The sequence below is a fragment of the Schistocerca serialis genome, chromosome 10 (assembly GCF_023864345.2).
Source record: "Schistocerca serialis cubense isolate TAMUIC-IGC-003099 chromosome 10, iqSchSeri2.2, whole genome shotgun sequence".
NCBI lineage: Eukaryota > Metazoa > Arthropoda > Insecta > Orthoptera > Acrididae > Schistocerca > Schistocerca serialis.
Window position 1 is genome coordinate 202,161,193 of NC_064647.1, and position 13,280 is coordinate 202,174,472.

The 13,280-nt window shown below is 42.6% G+C and overlaps 1 protein-coding gene across 1 annotated transcript in view; it reads left to right on the top strand.

Moving 5' to 3' along the window:
- The window catches only part of LOC126424687 (mucin-17), a 166,358-nt gene that overhangs the window by 29,253 nt on the left and 123,825 nt on the right, over positions 1–13,280 (top strand). Inside the window, exon 5 of the mRNA XM_050087414.1 lies at positions 5,512–6,711. Coding sequence (XP_049943371.1) covers positions 5,512–6,711 — 1,200 coding nt within the window. The remainder of the gene's footprint in view (positions 1–5,511; positions 6,712–13,280) is intronic.

Consider the following 13,280-nt stretch of genomic DNA (forward strand, 5'->3'; position numbering starts at 1 on the left):
TAAACAGTGGTTTAACTTCAGCATATTTCAACCATTCAGGAAATATTCCACTGATAAACAACTGGTTACACAGATAGCTTAATATGTTACTTAACTCAGAATCACATTCTTTAATTAACTTTGTTGATATTTCATCATACCCACTAGATGTTTTTGATTTTAAAGATGATGGACATTATTTCTTCATATTATGGAAGTTACTTGAAATGTCTGGTCTGAGGTATCCCAGGGCATCTACAGAATCTGACAACCCCTCTTTACAGTAACAGTTATAAAATGTTTGTTAAAAAGTTCGGCAACCCTATACACATCTGTCACCAATGTATCATTTACTCTTAATGCTATTTGCCCCTCTTCATGTCTGGTTCTACCAGTCTCCTCCTTCACTATATCCCAAATTGTCTTTATTTTGTTATCTGATGTGACCATCTTTTCCTTGTAATATATTTGCTTTGATGTCCCTATTACAGTCTTTAATATTTTGCAGTATTTCTTGTACTGTGCTATAGCATCAGCATCAGAACTGTTTTGGTTTGACAGATACAGTTTTCTATTTGTTTTACAAGATACCTCTATTCCTTGAGTAATCCATGGCTTCTTTGTAGACTTTGCTCTAACCTTGGTTAGTTTTGGGGAAAACAGAGTTCAAACAAGGTAAGCACTTTACTAGCAAAAGTGTTATATTTTTCATTCATGCCATGAGCACTGTAAACATCACTCCAGTGAATGCCTCTGAGGAGTGCCATAAAATAATCAATTTTTGGCTTATTGATTACCCTCTTGAGTTCAGATTTAACAGATTTTATATCCTGTTCAGTATTAACATTTAACAGAAATAACTTCATCTCATGGTCTTTAACCAAGGAGTTGTTATATAGAGGGCACAAATCTTCCATAAACTATTCTGTGAATATCATACTATCCATCCAGGTGCTCTTCTGTAAAGCATTGCAGATCTACTAAAATATTTGAAACAATGCCACTTTTCACTTTCATCACTTACAGAGGATAGGCAATATGTGGCTACTGGTATCATTAGTAGAAACTAAAGCAGTAATGCCATCCATGCACCTTTTAGGACCAGGTGATGCTAATTTGTGACATGAAGCAACAGTTTTTCTTGAAAATTTTAGCCCCATTTTGCCAGCATTTCAAATGTTTTTGAGAGCGTAATCTTCCTTCCTCAATTTCTCCTTTGATTACTGTCACAGACAGCATGGAAGTCCAAGTGAATGCCACCATACTATAATGCTGTCTCAAAGGCCTGCGTATGTGGTGTAGTGCACATTTTGAACAGCCATTTGCCTGGATGAGGCCATATCTGGACACAACCGTCGACCTGGTGCAATAAGAAACGTGATTCGTCCAATCGGGTGACACATTTTCATTGATCGAGAATCCAGTCTTAATCATCTCACGGCCACCGCAGTCAGAACTAATGATGTTTGATCAGTAAGGCAAAGAACAGACACCACACACATTCAACCTCCAGCAGGAATCTAAAATTAGCAAGCATGGAGGATATGAATGGGGACTGCGGATAGGTGGCAGTAGATGGGAGTGTGCATCGGCCAAGGAGCGTACTGAGATACCACCCATGCATTCGCAGTAAACACTTGTGTCTGGGTGGTGTAGTGTTTAACACAATTGCGTCGTAAGCGGGAGATCCCGGGTTCGAGTCCCAGTCCAGCACACCTTTTCACTCACTGCCGCTGATTCCTCATGAAGTCTCGATACAATTGATACTGCCAGTTCCTTCCCTTCCCTTTCCTTTCCTTCCTCCCCCCATTCTAGATTAGATTAGATTTACTTTCATTCCTCCTCCTCCTCCACCCTCCATCTTCAGTTACATAACATGTGTCACAGCTGCGGATTCTATGTGCTCTCTCTGTTCTTTCGGACATGTCCTAAAGGCTTGTTTTATACTGGTTGTATTGAGTATGGCTTATTAGATGACTTATAAGAATCACTTACAATGGAAAATAGTGCAAAAGAGTTTTTGAGCTCATCTTCATAAGACCATTACCTGTAGGCCTTTTATAGAAGTTAAATGGATTAAAACGAGACCAGACTATTTTATTGTGGCTTACAGAATGCCTATAAAAGACTTGTACCAAGACCCCCTTTGAATGAAATTTTCTTCCCTGTCACAAAGAAATTTTGACTAATTCTGCAGCACAATTCCATGCTTTATCTGTACAAACCTTACTTGAGTACTGCTCAAGTTCGTAATTAAAAAACTCGTGTTTACTTGTTACGTCCATCAATTTTATGTTCAGATCAACACATTCATGTTTAAAACAATACCTTAAGTAATAACGTTGCACTCTTCTATGTAGGGTTATTTTCAGACCAACTTAATTTCAGCTGTGCCATAAGTAGCATCTCCTCACATGTAACATTAATTCATATGCGCACTTAGAGCAGACACCAAGAGCAGTGGCTTAGGGGACTATAGTGTGGACACTGTAACGTGATAAACACAGGCGTAAATAACCGAAAACTTAGAATGCACTGCTTGTGAGGAGTGGTGAGGGAGGATAAACTCTGCCTCTATCTCACAGGGCTGGAGGCCTACAGTAGTGTTCTGTGAAAGCAAAACTACACATGTAGCAATGGCCAATCCTTTTCAGTGTTGTGAGGGTCATACTCGAACTCCGTGATATCCCAGGATTAGACACTTCACTAATTTCAAAATAAGAAAAGCAAATGACAAGCAATGCACAATTCAAAGCAAAGTTAAGTACATAAAGCATTTGGTAATTGCTACAGTGCAGTTGTTCGCCGAGTTCAGCAGTGTTGCAAATGAAGTCATTCAGCGCTAACCTCTGCCTTTACCTTGTGTGTGTGTGTGTGTGTGTGTGTGTGTGTGTGTGTGTGTGTGTGTGTCTGGTCTTCAGTCCAGAGACCGGTTTGATGCAGCTCTCCATGCTACTCTATTCTGTGCAAGCTTCTTCATTTCCCAGTACCTACTGCAACCTACATCCTTCTGAATCTGTTTAGTGTATTCATCTCTTGGTCTCCCTCTATGATTTTTACCCTCCACGCTGCCCTCCAATACTAAATTGGTGATCTCTTGATGCCTCAGAATATGTCCTACCAACCGATCCCTTCTTCTAGTCAAGTTGTACCACAAATTTCTCTTCTCTCCAATTCTACTCAGTACTTCCTCATTAGTTATGTGATCTACCCATCTAATCTTCAGCATTCTTCTGTAGCACCACATTTCAAAAGCTTCTATTCTCTTCTTGTCTAAACTATTTATCGTCCACGTTTCATTTCCTTACATGGCTACACTCCATACAAATACTTTCAGAAACGACTTCCCAACACTTAAATCTATACTCGAAGTTAACAAATTTCTCTTCTTCAGAAATGCTTTCCTTTCCTTGCCATTGCCAGTCTACATTTTATATCCTCTCTATTTTGACCATCTTCAGTTATTTTGCTCCCCAAATAGCAAAACTCATTTACTACTTCAAGTGTCTCATTTCCTAATCTATTTTCAGCAGCATCACCCGACTTAATTCGACTACATTCCATTATCCCCCTTTCAAGACACTGTCCATTCCATTCAGCTGAGCTGCCCTTCCAGGTCCTTTGCTGTCTCTGACAGAATTACAATGTCATTGGCGAACCTCAGTTTTTATTTCTTCTCCATGGATTTTAATTCCTACTCCGAATTTTTCTTTTGTTTCCTTTACTGCTTGCTCAATATACAGATTGAATAACATCGGGGATAGGCTAAAACCCTGTCTCACTCCCTTCCCAACCACTGCCTTCCTTTCATGTCCCTCGACTATTATAACTGCCATCTGGTTTCTGTACAAATTGTAAATAGCCTTTCGCTCCCTGTGTTTTATCCCTGCCAGATTCAGAATTTGAAAGAGAATATTCCAGTCAACATTTTCAAAAGCTTACTCCAAGTCTACAAATGCTAGAAACGTAGGTTTGCCTTTCCTTAATCTATTTTCTAAGATAAGTCGTAGGGTAAGTATTGCCTCAAGTGTTCCAACATTTCTAAGGAATCCAAACTGATCTTCCCCGAGGTCGGCTTCTACCTGTTTTTCCATTCGTCTGTAAGGAATTCGCGTTAGTATTTTGCAGCCATGGCTTATTAAACTGATAGTTCGGTAATTTTCACGTTTGTCAACACCTGCTTTCTTTGGGATTGGAATTATTATATTCTTCTTGAAGTCTGATGGTATTTCGCCTGTCTCATACATCTTGCTCACCAGATGGTAGAGTTTTGTCAGGACTGGCTCTCCCAAGGCCGTCAGTAGTTCTAATGGAATGTTGTCTAGTCATGGGGGCCTTATTTCGACTTAGGTCTTTCAGTGCTCTGTCAAACTCTTCACGCAGTATCATATCTCCTTTAACTTACACAACTAAATTTCAAAATGCTTCCAATCTAAGCCTGCCAGGTTGAGTGCCCACATAATAGTAGAACCAGCAAAAGTCACAGGATGGAGTATGACTTACGGCTTGTATTCACTTGGTTCATGTCGCTAACATCCTTAAGCACAGTATACACTTCAGTGTGCATTGCCATTGCCATCATTGTGTTGTCTTCGCTTTGCAGAGTTTGGTTTTGTGTGTTGTTAATTTCACATGTCCCATTGACTGTTGTGTGGAGAAGCGGACAGCATGCAGTTGCAGTTTCGGCTTAGGTGCGAGTCTCAAGTATTTACCCAGATACAACACAGTGTACTGTGAAAGATGTAATAGCAGAACAACAGTGTGTACAAGAGATTTTCTGTCACATTCATATTCTTCCAAAATTCTGTGTCATATTACGCCATGGCTATAGGTCCTTATAAGACAGCATTACCCTTGATGGTACTAGTCAGTGCTGTTACTAATGTCATAAGTAACATGATCATATTATTTTTTAATTTTTTTTTTTTTTCAATTTTTGTGGTAGCTTATTGAAAATGGATGCAGAGGAATGTCATAGATCTTTTTGCACAAGAGTCAAGGAGATGTTATCCAAATGCAGATTGGACTCTGCCTAGTATTAACTGAGACAAAGCTGCCAATTCCTGTGATAAGCTCAACAAATTACACCAAAGAAAATATACATTGAGAGGCCAATTTCGGAATTCCCAGACTCCTGCTCTGCATATTGCTTGAACTGTCTATTTCTGAGTAAAAAATATCCTTTGTGACTTCAAGGAGCTACTCCCGAATATAGTGTCATATGTCATAAGCAGATGAAAATAAGCTAAGTTTCTGTATCATAATATGCACTGAGTGTTGTAAGTACGTGAATGTAACATACTGAAAATTTGATGAACATACTTTCATTCTGTATTTTTAGTACACTATACTGTGTATTTGTAGATGCTTGACTATGATGCATAAGCTGAAATTGCAGTAGCAAAATAAAAATAATTACAGCAGAAGGTGGAAACATGACATCATGTAAAGAATTTGTAGAGGCTGTGGATGCACATTGCAAGAAGTTAACAGAAATGCATTAGGCACCAACATTTTTTTTTCTTTTTGCAGGGGCAGAAAACTTCAAATTTGGTGGACCAGAAGTCAAGTGCTAAAACGGAAGGTAAAAATGTTTCAAAGACACCAGTGGCAGTAAAGGAAGTGAGCTCTAAAACAGAAAGTAAAGATGTTCCAAAGACACCAACTACAGTAAAAGAAGTGACTCCTAAAACAGAAGGTAAAAATGTTTCAAGGACACCAGTGATAGCAAAGGAAGAAAGTGCTAAATCAGAAGGCAGAAGCATTTCAAAGACTCCGGTGACAGTAAAGGAAGCAAGTGCTAAAGCAGAAGGTAAAAGTGTTTCAAAGACAACGGTAGCAGTAAAAGAAGCAAGTGTTAAAGCAGAAGGTAAAGATGTTCCAAAGACACCAATGGTAGTGAAGGAAGCGAGTGCTAAAATGGAGAGTAAAGGTGTTTCAAAGAAAGTGGTGGCAGTAAAGGAAGCAAATGTTAAAACGGAAAGTAGAAATGTTTCAAAGTCACCGATGGCAATAAAGGAAACAAGTGCTAAAACAGAAGGTAAAGATGTTCCAAAGACACCGGTGGCAGTAAAGGAAGTGAAACCACAGCCTCTCAAAAGTGTGTCATCAGCAACTAATGTGAAGACTGCAAGTCCTACAGTGAACTGCAAACAGAAGGAAAACACTCCCGTGTTCGCAAGCACTATGAAACCGATTTCACCCGTGAAATCACGCAGCCCCAGTACGAAAGCCATCTCAGGAAGTGGGAAGACGGACAGCGTCCAGGATACAGACACAGAAGGGGAGCCAGGCGAGCCGAGCTTCCCGCCTGAGGGGCGCGTACGGCCAGGCATGCCCCGACCGGACACCCCTCGTCCAAAATTCTCACGGAGCCACGTGGAGCCGACAAAGAAGCTGGCCATCCGGCGGCTGGAAGTCTCAGAGGGCCTGGGAGTTCCTCTCGGTGGTACTGCCGTGCCACTCGGTTCGCGCTTAACACGAAAGAAGAAGGCCGGCAAGACAGGTGGCCTAGAGATGGGGGAGAGGGCGGCCAAGAGGAAGCGGATGTCTTCAGTGTCGGCCGCCGCGATGGGTGGGCTCAGCAGGCAGCGGCTCGTGAGAGCAGGTCCGTCGGGCGTAATCAATAGGACAGGGCTATCAGCAGTCATCAAGAGGGCTCGCGGCCGGCCATTTGTCAGAGCTGCCACGCCTATGCCGGCAGTCAGGCGGACCCCCAGTACTTCTCCAGAGGTCAGTTAATATTCCAGTAATCTTTTGTAGATGTGTTCAAAGCTTTTTTTAATGTGAACTTAAAATTAATGGCTGGCCAGAGCCTACCTGGATGCAAAATTCTAGTATGGCCTCCAGGCACACGTAAAAGTAGAAAAATTTAACATAGTTGTCACACTACACCATCTGTCAGTCATGCAATGTGTCATGGGTCAGCAACTCAGTTTCCCACCACAGATGTCTGTCAGTCACAGAGTTATTTTCATTGGAATGTAATATGCTCACCAAGTGTGAACTGAACATGTGATATATACCAGATTATAAGATGAGATTTTTTTTCCCAAAGTTGTCATTTGAATAATATGGGTTCATTCTATGTTCGCAGATCAATTTATTGCTGCTGAGGTTAATGTTTTTACATTGTTTCGTAGATTAATATCAGGGGTATCTTACATTTACAGATGACGTTTTGGCTGTTGAGTTTTTGTAACAATTTATTTTGAAGAATTTGGAAGGGTAGGGCTTAGGAGACAACGCTTCCATTTCAGTAGGCTTGAGATTTCCCGATGCGCCGATGTGTTCGATACAGTATTAACCTTACACAATCATGCGACAGTTGACTCGTGGCACTAGTGCAAGGGATACTCGAGAAACTATGAACTAGCCACTGCAACAGTCTGATGGTCTGCTAAAAAATTTGCATTTTTATGAAACACAGGGGGAAATACTGTAGCGATAAATTATATCACTCAAAAACTTTTGTTGTATTTGAAAAGGTTTGCAATACTAGTTCTCATGCAAGTATGGGTGCCGTTTACATACATCTGATTTTTAAGTAAAGGTAACATTCAAAGTTAAAGATATTGTCCTTCAGAAACTAGTACTTGATTACGAACCCAAGTCAGTGAGTGTGCACGCACTCTTGCATATGGACACACACACACACACACACACACACACACACACACACACACACCTGTACCCCTATGTGATGCTGAGTGCAAATGTTATTTTATGGCAGGTGGGTTGGTTGTGGTGGGGGTAGTATCTGATAGGATGGGTAGAAGGAAAGGGAAGTGGGAGACAGGAAGAGGGACTGGAGGTGAGTGGCTAGCAGCTCAGAGGGAGGCCAATTTTCTGGGTAGGAATGCGGGAGGGCGGTAGGAATGCAGGAGGTAGGAATGCAGGAGGTAGGAATGCAGGAGGTAGGGGTGGCAGGTGTAGTTGTAGTGGCCAGTGGGAAGTGACACATGATGAAAGTGATATGAGGCCATGAACTGGCAAGGGGTTACAGGATGAAGGAAGGGGAAACGGTGCAGGGAGAGTGGATTACCTAAGATTGAGAACAAGATGATTATGGGAGTGGAGGACGTGTTGTAAGGATAACGCCCGTCTGTGTAGTTCAGAGATGGTGGTGGAGGGAGGAATTCAGATGGCTCAGATTGTGAAGCAGCCATTGAAATTGAGCATATTGTACTCAGCTGCACCTTGTTCCACTGGGCAGTCGACTTTGTTCTTGGAAACAGTCTGGTGATGGTGAGTCATCTTGGTGGATAGCTGGGTGGTAGTTATACCAACATAGAAGGCTGTGCAGTGTTTGCAACAGAGTTGGTATATGACATGGCTGATCTCATAGGTGGCCCAGCCTCTGTTGGAATAGAATAAGCCTGTGACAGGACTGGAGTAGAAGGTACTGGGTGCATGGGTTGGGCAGGTCTGGCACTTTGGTCTACCACAGGGGTATGCTCCATGTGGCAAAGGGTTGGGAGTGGAAGTGGCATAGGGACAAACTAAAATTTTGTGCAGGTTGTTAGGAGGGTCAGCAAGAATCTTGGATAGGATGTCTGTCATGCCAGGGCAGGATGGGAGTGAATAATAACCTGGGCGAAGGATATGGTTCAATTGTTCCAGTCCAGGGTGATATTAGATGACAAGGGGGGCACTACTTCGTAGCAGATTCTAGGGGGTGGTGGGAGGGTTTGGGGCATGTGAGGACTAGGTTTTGAGGGTATTGCGTGTCTGTTAAGGCCTTTGTGAGAAGTTCAGCATACTGGCCAAGGGAGTTTTCATCACTGCAGATACATCATCTGCGGGTGACTAGGCAGTACAGGAGGGATTTTTTGATGTGATAGAGATAGCATCTGTCGAAATGCAGCTAATGTTGGTAGTTATTGGGTTTAATGTGGACAGAGGTGTGGGTGGAGCCATCAGGAAGGTGGCATCTTGGGTGGAGGAGGACCTGGTGAAGCTGATTGGAGAAAAGGTGTTGAGGTTGTAAATGAATGTGGATAGGGTGTCGTGGGCCTGAGTCCATATCATGAAGATATCATCAGTGAACCTGAACTTGACTTGGGATTTTCAAGGGGCTAGGAAGGTTCCCTCTAGAAGGCCAGTCCTGTCACAGGCTTACCATATAACAACAGAGGCCATGTCACCTGTGAAAACAGCCATGTCATATACCAGCTCTGCTGCAAACACTGCACAGTCTTTTATGTTGGTATGACTACCACCCAGCTGTACAGCAGGATGATTGGCCACTGCTGAACTGTTGTCAAGAACAAAGTTGACCACCTAGTTGCACAACGTGCAACTGGGCACAACAAGCTCAATTTCAATGGCTGCTTCACAGCTTGAGCCGTCTGGATCCTTCCCTCAACCACGATTTTCTCTGAACTACACATAAGGGAGTTATCCTTAAAACACATGTTCCACTCCCTTACTCATCCTGGCCTCAATCTCAAGTAACCAACTGTTCCCATTAGCTTTCCCCTTCCTCCATCCCATCACTTCCTTGCAATTCATGTCACCTTAAGCATGTGCTTCTTCCCACCTGCTGCTAAAACTATACCTACATCCCCTCCCTCCTGCATTCCTAGGCTGCAAATAGGATTCCCTCCAAGCCACAAGCCATCCACCCGCAGTCCCCCTCCCTGCCTCCCTCTCTTTTTCCCCATCCCACCCCACCCAACCCCCACCACAACCAGTACATCTGCTGTAAAATAACAATGGCACTGCCAGTCTAGCCATATTGTGTAGGGGCATACTTTTGTGTGTGTGTGTGTGTGTGTTACTACGTAGGGACATACTTGTACGTTCGTGTGTGCGCACGCGTGCTCCAGCTCATCAAAGGATAACTCTAAGAGCCAGCAAGTTTGCCTTCTTTTGTGTGTGCCTGTTGACAACTCAATGCTTCTACTTTTCAGTAAGTGGTCTTTCATAATTCTATAGTATTTACATTCTCCAAGAACTTCGCTACAGCAGTTTTGCATATAGATCTTTTTCAGATACTCCGTTCTTCAGCCTTTCGCTTGATCATTCAAAATACTCACATAACCTGTACTAGTAATGCAACCTTGTAGAGTAACTTTGAGGCCCATGGAATACCGTGATGTGGCTGGCCAAATCATCAGTAACTCCCACCATATTTTTCACTTTTCGAATGTAAACTCAACCAAAAGTTGGAAACAGTGTGAATCGTGACCAATCTGACCAAGTTACTTCCTTCCATTTCCCCAAAGTCCAGATATTTTTGGTTTGGCACCACGTTTTCCTGTTACAGGAATTTACATAGCTGCTGAGTGGTTTTGGAATTACAGCTCGCCTCGCAATGCCCTACTTATTGAGTTCCCTTCGTGTCATTTTGGTGCTGACATGGTTCACGAGTGTGACATTCAGTTCTGTGGTGACTTCAACAGTTGTCGTCCTCTTAGTTTTAATCATAATCCTCTTCAGTGGTCGTCCATTCCACTCACTCGACATGCACTTCCTTCCACATTGTCACATAACAGATGATGTTTATCCGCTTTCCCTATGAGCCGTATAAATCTTTAATATGGTGCCTCTTGAAGCACAAAACACTTCAGCTACTTTGATTATGGAAGCACCCACCATACGACCGCCAGCAATTTACCCATGTTCAAGTTGACTTAGCTCCAATATATTGCAATTGCAACTACACAGAACAGTGTTCTGATCATGACTGACACTTGCAACATATTGAGTACGTCACAAAGGTAGCATTCACATTCAGGTCCAACAGTGCAACCTGCAGGCTTGGTTAGCATCTGTATTTATGTTCAGGCATTTCTCACAGTGTTCCCATTTTTCAGCCCCTGTGGTTACACTATGATTGCAGTTAGTAATATCTTTACTGTTATACATGTTACTAGCAACCTACCCTGGCTTCACATGGGTAGCACTAAGTATCTACTGCTGGGTGACATGTTTGGCATTGCAGATAAATTATGTACGCAGACCTTCCTTGAGAAACAGTATTATCTGTTAGTGAAAACCTTAACAAAATCCCTACAATAGTTCCTGAGATGAGCCTCCACACACCGACAGAAAAATGTTGCAGCAGACTTTAATTTAGTAAAGTGTATACATGTACATACATGAAATAGGAAAAGGCAACCACTCAGCTCTAGCCTTGTCTTTCCTTATTTTCCACACTGATTTGTCTAGGAATTCCATTATTATAATCTATGATGTGTGGCTACGACCATCCTGAAAGTCTTACATAAAGCCATTTGTTCTATAAACTGTATGCAGTAGCATATTATATGTATTTCAACAATATTAGAGTTGACAGCAGTTAAGTGCAAATAAATAGCAACTTACATTCTTGAATTTTCTCTATGTGAAATATTTTACACTATATATTTTGTATGCACATTGTTTTAGTTTTACAGTTCCATACGAGGGATACAATAGCCTTCAGTTTTTGTTTATGTGCAGTAATGTGTTTATATTCATGGGACATCTTTGGTTTAATATAACAAGTATCTACAGTAATAGCTATGTTCTAATTCCTGAGCAAAAATATTAATCACTATGAACCTATAATATGTGAGAATACGAGGTGCATTCAAGTTCTAAGGCCTCCGATTTTTTTTCTAATTAACTACTCACCCGAAATCGATGAAACTGGCGTTACTTCTCGACGTAATCGCCCTGCAGACGTACACATTTTTCACAACGCTGACGCCATGATTCCATAGCAGCGGCGAAGGCTTATTTAGGAGTCTGTTTTGACCACTGAAAAATCACTGAGGCAATAGTAGCACGGCTGGTGAATGTGCGGCCACGGAGAGTGTCTTTCATTGTTGGAAAAAGCCAAAGCTAGGAGCCAGGTCAGGTGAGTAGGGAGCATGAGGAATCACTTCAAAGTTGTTATCACGATGAAACTGTTGCGTAACGTTAGCTCGATGTGCGGGTGCATTGTCTTGGTAAAACAGCACACGCGCAACCCTTCCCGGACGTTTTTGTTGCAGTGCAGGAAGGAATTTGTTCTTCAAAACATTTTCGTAGGATGCACCTGTTACCGTAGTGCCCTTTGGAACGCAATGGGTAAGGATTACGCCCTCGCTGTCCCAGAACATGGACACCATCATTTTTTCAGCACTGGCGGTTACCCGAAATTTTTTTGGTGGCGGTGAATCTGTGTCTTTCATTGTTGGAAAAAGCCAAAAGTCACTAGGAGCCAGGTCAGGTGAGTAGGGAGCATGAGGAATCACTTCAAAGTTGTTATCACGAAGAAACTGTTGCGTAACGTTAGCTCGATGTGCGGGTGCATTGTCTTGGTAAAACAGCACACGCGCAGCCCTTCCCGGACGTTTTTGTTGCAGTGCAGGAAGGAATTTGTTCTTCAAATCATTTTCGTAGGATGCACCTGTTACCGTAGTGTCCTTTGGAACGCAATGGGTAAAGATTACGCCCTCGCTGTCCCAGAACATGGACACCATCATTTTTTCAGCACTGGCGGTTACCCGAAATTTTTTTGGTGGCGGTGAATCTGTGTGCTTCCATTGAGCTGACTGGCGCTTCGTTTCTGGATTGAAAAATGGCATCCACGTCTCATCCATTGTCACAACCGACAAAAAGAAAGTCCCATTCATGCTGTCGTTGCGCGTCAACATTGCTTGCCAACATGCCACACTGGCAGCCATGTGGTCGTCCGTCAGCATTCGTGGCACCCACCTGGATGACACTTTTCGCATTTTCAGGTCGTCATGCAGGATTGTGTGCACAGAACCCACAGAAATGCCAACTCTGGAGGCGATCTGTTCAACAGTCATTTGGCGATCCCCCAAAACAATTCTCTCCACTTTCCCGATCATGTCGTCAGACCGGCTTGTGCGAGCCCGAGGTTGTTTCGGTTTGTTGTCACACGATGTTGTGCCTTCATTAAACTGTCACACCCACGAACGCACTTTCGACACATCCATAACTCCATCACCACCTGTCTCCTTCAACTGTCGATGAATTTCAATTGGTTTCACACCACGCAAATTCAGAAAACGAATGATTGCACGCTGTTCAAGTAAGGAAAACGTCGCCATTTTAAATATTTAAAACAGTTCTCATTATCGCCGCTGGCGGTAAAATTCCATCTGCCGTACGGTGCTGCCATCTCTGGGACTTATTGACAATGAATGCGGCCTCATTTTAAAACAATGCGCATGTTTCTATCTCTTTCCAGTCCGGAGAAAAAAAAATCGGAGGCCTTAGAACTTGAATGCACCTCGTATATTGTTACCTGAACTATCTGTAAAGATGTCACCTGGGAGTCATGGGTAATTTAGGTTCTT